At 51.5% G+C, this 6,000-nt stretch overlaps 1 protein-coding gene across 1 annotated transcript in view; it reads right to left on the minus strand.

The window, feature by feature from the left end:
• Positions 1–4,337, minus strand: part of LOC105194493 — a 62,458-nt gene extending 58,121 nt beyond the window's left edge. Inside the window, exon 1 of the mRNA XM_039457024.1 lies at positions 2,641–4,337. Within this exon, the coding sequence (XP_039312958.1) occupies positions 2,641–2,662 (22 nt within the window). The 5' untranslated portion in view covers positions 2,663–4,337. The remainder of the gene's footprint in view (positions 1–2,640) is intronic.
• Positions 4,338–6,000: the final 1,663 nt, after the last annotated feature.

Below are 6,000 nucleotides of genomic sequence, written 5' to 3' on the forward strand. Positions count from 1 at the left end.
AACAATCGCTGCGATGTATAACACCAGTTTTCCGTGCTTAACCTCGTCCCTTGACTCGCCGACAGAGGGAAAATTCAAGCTGGCTCGGTCCGGTAGTATATACCGGAGGGTTTACATAGGTCGTACCACCTGGTAGATACATCGCTGCTCGTCGTTTACTCGAAGTGAGTGAGAGGAAAGAGAGAGAGAGAGAGAGAGAGAGAGAGAGAGGAGGTGAATCGCGTGGTGGTTGCGATAGTAGCAGGTCGCGGTTAGGAAGACGAAGACAGAGGACGAAAAGAGAGAGCGGCGATAGGGAGCAGAGGTGGAGAGGCGAAGGGAGAGTGGCAAAAAAGAGCCGCGGTAGGGGGTGGTGGTGGTGGCGGGCGAGCGAGCGGCGAGCGGCGAGTGGGGTCGAAGCGGCGGTAGCTCTGAAGGAGGGAATGACCCCGCGTACCCGGGGTCAACCGTTGCACTATGTTCTCCGTGTCTCATAGTCATGGACGAGCCTCGTTCGCTCGCGCGCCCTGATATACGGGTTAGACATGTCGTGAACCATCTATATACACGCCTGAAGGAAGCCACCTGAGCACACCTGAGTCAGGTGGTTGTTCCTGCTTGCCTCACCGTCGTGTCACATATATATATAAATATGTTGCGCACTACCGTCGACGCGATGGCGATATTTATGAATACACGCGGGATGAGGATGGCGAGACGACGATGCCGAGCATTATTTCTCGTTATATTGTCAACCGATATATCTCTAGGCTCCATCCCGCCGCCAATGATTCTCTCGCCTAGACCATGTCAGCTATCTCATCCGAACACGCGCCTATGCCAAGTGTATGGGAGAAAGTAGAAACTCGAGGAGAGAGGAAATATTTCCCATCTAGATTCACGCGTGAAACAATGCATGTTAAAGGCCGTGGCATGTAACATCAGGAGAGATAATCATAAAGTAACGTAATACTATATTGCCCCTCAAGTTTTACATCTGTCGGAAAAATAAATCGAACGAAGGAACAAGAGAGTTTACGACACACAATATCCCCTTATTTAACGAGATATCGACTTACCTTGAAACTGATAATACGGTTATTAATAATCAGACCATCATAGGAAAATCCTGCACTAACGATTGTTGATCAATTAATCTCAAACATAAATCACGCGTGAATGTGACCCGTATTGACATTATATAATAGGTCATTCGCGAAACACTGAATGTTAATAATTCAATGGCATTTAACTGTCTCTCCATACTCGGAAGATGCGCGAGGACAATGCACGTAAAAATGTAGGAAATTTGTATACGTATTTTCTCTGTCCGGAGGTTTTTCCGCGAGAGCACTGGATTATTTCGCAACGTCAAGTCAAGTCAGATTTCAGTATCGCGCGCGCAGAGCCACTCGCGGAACAGTGAGCTTCCGCTTTCGAAATCGCTTTATGCGCTATCATATTTCTTGGCCGGCCGCGCCTATATTTTCCACCAAGAACAGCAGATATTCGTGGCGGTATTAAGTTATGATGGATACAACCGTCCTGCATCCATCATAAAATCAAGTTACAGTTACGTGCTATCGCCTGACGTTTCGATATCGATTCTACGTACGTCCGTATTCAGCGATGTGTGTGTACGTGCATGTGTGTACCGCGAGACGCAAGACGCTGTATAAATCACGTAAGTCGATAATCAAGCGCGATACGCGCGAGACAATGAGAACGAGAGATGTGCCGATGATAATGGCAAAGGCAACCGATCGATTTGCGTATCGCGCAACAGTATCACGTCGTCGTTGCCGCTAGATTATAATCCAGCGGTAGCATTGTAATTTCTCTACGGTATCGCTGAAAATTAAGTGCATCCGTAGCACACCACCTCGTTCGGTGAGAATAAGCGCGGTGAGAAATGTAAACGAGAACTTTTTCGCGATGCTTGATGGCCGCGCCGCAACGGCGTGCCATCGCGCGGTCCGCGTCTCCAATTAATGCAATTAGCAATTTCATTAACGCTAATTACATCACGCGTCGCGCTTAACTCGCCCCGTTCACGTGTCCGACCGTGCGTGGCGTAGCAACGATTGATACCGCGCGGTAATTCCGGAGTTTTGTTTTTCTTTGTCCCCCTCCCGCTTTGCAACACGCAAATCCAGAAAAGGCCGGAAAATCCTCTTTGAACTTTTCTAACAGAAAAGAGTTTTTATCTCCGACGAAAACCTCGTAAAGAAGTCGGAACTATTTCCAGTCAGCCGCCGCTCTTTATAGGAGAATTTAATAGCGCTGTATCGCACGTTTCGCTACTTTGAACTGCGGAGCGTTCAAACGTTTTAACGACAAATTTCGATATGATTCTCAGTCTGAGTTCTCATATACAATTTTAATGACTCGTCCAACTGTTTCTTTTCTATCGAGTGGGTATCACTTGAAACGATTATTTAAAGATAAAGGGAAAATCTTTTAAAGAGGAGTAGAATTTGTAACTAGTAACTGCAAATCTAAATGAACCCTCAAAGAATTTAAGCTCGAAGGGATTTACAAGGCTCAGGCTGCTTGGCTGCAATTACAAATCTACCAGATGTTTCACTAATTAATTCCGATAACTATATCTCGTCCAACGTATCACAAGTTTCGAAGAGAAGCTGAATGAGAGCGACTTACCCGTTACGCTGAGCAGCGACATGGTCGGCGGGGATCCCCGTTTGCTCGACTCGATCTCCCGATTTGTCCCTAATGTCGGTCGAGCGGTGCACTCAATATGGCATGTAGAGATCCGTGCGAAAGTTATGCTGCTTCACGATGAAACGCGCCGGCTCGTGTAGATACACTGTCTCGTATACGGCACGCAGGCTACTGTCCTCCGCACGCCTGCACTAATAATCCTCTTTTTCTCTCTTTTTTTTCTTTCTCTCTCTTTCTCTTCCCCTCTATCTTTCTCTCTCTCTCTCTCTCTCTGTCTTTTTTTTTCTCTGTCTTCCGTTCTCCTTATCTCCCTGCTCTTTGCTCACTATGTCTCTCTATCACGTATAATATACAAACGCGAGATACGTGTCGCATCTACACGCATATAAATACACATGTACGTATATCAGTGTGTCGTGTGTGTGTGTGTTTGTGTGTGTGTGTGTGTGTGTGTGTGTGAATTACGTGTTTATTACGCGCCAATCAAAAGTTTGAAGGTAAGGTTAACGAACACGTTTGCCCTTTTATCTTTCTTGTCCAAGAGAAATCCTGTTTACAGTCTGTCACAGGTTAGTAGCCGTGGCGAAGCGTTCTTATCGCGCGGCTTATTCTGGATCGGCGATACCTCGCTCCTTCGACCCCCGGTCCAACACCCTCCCGCTCGCGGTGTGTACACTGGCCGATGACCGTACGTGACACGAGTGTTCCTACGTGCTCCTGCTCGCGCTTGTAACACACTGTGTTTTCTCTGGGTACCGGCGCTGCCGCGCGATGACGATCGATCGGCGCGGGGAAAATGACTGTTGTACTTGGCGTTATTATCAGTGATGGACTCACTGTCGGTCGCGTCGCGTTGCGTTGCGTTGCGTTACGAGAAGCCGACCTGCGAATTAACGTTCGCACGCAACCTCGTTAATCATCATCATCATCAACATCGTCACCACTTTCCGGCGCGTATCGCCGATTCGGCTAGAGTAATAGCGAGGCTCATGGTCACGCGCAATAACGTACAAGTCCGTTCCGGCGGTTGAGAAGAAGAAGACGATCGTCACTGCTCGACGTGGCTGCTACCTCGTTGCCACTGGCCGTGTGCGTGTCGTCCAGTCGTCGCTCCGGAACTCGTGTCGCTGTCAACAAATCGTCCTCGCCGACGTCGTGGTCGATGAGCAATGAGGCTACGATGCCAATAATAGCGATACGCTGGCAATAATAATAGTAGGACGGCAGCACCGACGCGATGATTGCTGTGCAGCTGCCGCTGATGGGGTTGCCGTTGTCGTTCTCGTGTACCACGCGACGGCCACAATCGCGAGACAACATCGCCGAGACAGCGTCGCTATGTAGAAGAGTATCCGTCGTCAATTGCAGTTTTCCACCGAGCGTATCTTGTTTCAGGAAAAGCGGCCACCGTTCCGCCACCGCCGTTGTCGTCGTCGTCGTCGTCGTCGGCGTCGTCGTCGTCGTGGTCGTCGCCCTCCTCCTCCTCGTCGTCGTTGTCGTCGCCGCGGCCGCCGTCACCGTGCTGCTTCTCGTCGTTATTATCATAGTAGCGAGGACTGCGGGGGATGTGCCGAGTCGCCGTCGCGCGGCTCTCGTGCTCGTCAGGGGAACGACGTGCACCACCAACGACGACGCCAGACACGTCGTCGCCGTCGTTCCGAGGCGCGACCGGTCACGCGCATTTCACCACGGTACTGCAAAAGAGCGCCGGAGCACGTAAGACAGAGTGAGAGAGAGAGAGAGAGAGAGACAAAGAGAGCGAGAAGACAAAGGAGAGAGAACGGAGGGACGAGATGAGCGAGAAAAAAAAAAGAGGTTAGAAAAACGCGGTTAGGGAAACCGCGCGCTTCCGGACCGATGAATTCGGAGCGATGGATGGGAGCGGAGAAAGGGAGAGAAAGAGAGAGAGAGAGAGAGGAGGGGGAGTGGAGGAACGAAGAAAAGCGGAAGAAGCACGCGGCGTCGCGACAATTCTTGCAGGGTATTTCACGTATCGAATACACACATACACACATGCACACGCACACGCACACGCACACGTACACGGTATACCGTTCTCTCTCTTTTTTTTTTTTTCTTTCCTCTGCTCACTCCTGGCACGCTCGTTCGTTCGTTCGTTCGTTCGTTGGTTCGTTGATCGCTGTTCACGCCGCCGCCGTTTCCGTGTCGACCGTGGCGGCCGCCGCGTAACCCGCACACGCCGTGCTGCACATTCGTCTTTGCTCAGCCGTATACACGGAGGGAGGAGGGTAGTAGTAGTAGTAACGTGCGTCAGCGACGTGCAGCCGCGTTACCGGAAGAGTGGAATCGCGTCTCGCGCGTGTAATCGGAGCGCGATGCCGCGATCGCGTGCGACGCACTACTCCCGCCGACGCTGTCACCGACGCCGACGTTGATCCGCTGAAACGTTATTGCGAACATACGCGGGCTGCGCGACGTCGAGCACTGTGCGAACGGAGACGCCTCCGACACGCCGCCGCCATTTTGCTACGTCAAAGGGGTGACGGCGCCGGCGCTGATAAAAGCCGGTCAGAGCCGAGCGACGTCGGAGCCGTCCGAGCGAGCCACCGTGAACCTCGCCACCGTGCACCGGTGTCCCACGAGATATCCTCCTCCGCCCTGCCTCCTTCCCCCTTGCCCCTCGTCGGCGAGCGGAGAGAGCCTTTCTCGGCGCGATGCGTTCGCTTGCGCCGCGAGTGCAACGTCTTCTTCGTTGGAAATCGTTGCGCGAACCCGGCGGCCGCGGTTCCGGCCCCGGTCCCGGCTCCGACTCCGACTCCGGCCCCGGCTTCGAGAGCGATCGTTCATTCGGAGTTTCGAAGCGGCTTGGAAACACCGCGCGCCACACTTGAATGGACCTTTTTACTTTTACGCGCTCTCCAAAATTCCTCGAGTAAATATTTGGAACGCCTGGCGGGATTTACCTCGAGATTTACCTCGAAATTACATCGCATAATTTTGCACGACGCGTATTCAGGCGCGTTCGTGTTTCTTTCTTCTTTTTTTGTTCGCGTAAAAGACTAAACTCACTTCCTGGAAGTTGGCTCGATCCCCCCGGTAGTCACCTCGCTCTCCCTCGTGCGAGGCATGTGATCCTAATTAGCGATGCTGTCGAGTTTCGCTCGAATTTCCGGAGCGAGCGCACGTTGCAAACGCGGCGAGATTCGTTTTCGCGCAACTGTAATACAGAGAGAGAGAGAAAGAAAGAGAAGATTAGTCTCGCTGTAAGATGCCCAATTTCGATAACAACTGCCTACACCGCCATCCATGATTACTTTACGAGGCGATGGCGATCTCTCTAGTTACTTCGAATAAACGCTATCCCGTCGTCATCACGAA

The sequence above is a fragment of the Solenopsis invicta genome, chromosome 14, assembly GCF_016802725.1.
Source record: "Solenopsis invicta isolate M01_SB chromosome 14, UNIL_Sinv_3.0, whole genome shotgun sequence".
NCBI lineage: Eukaryota > Metazoa > Arthropoda > Insecta > Hymenoptera > Formicidae > Solenopsis > Solenopsis invicta.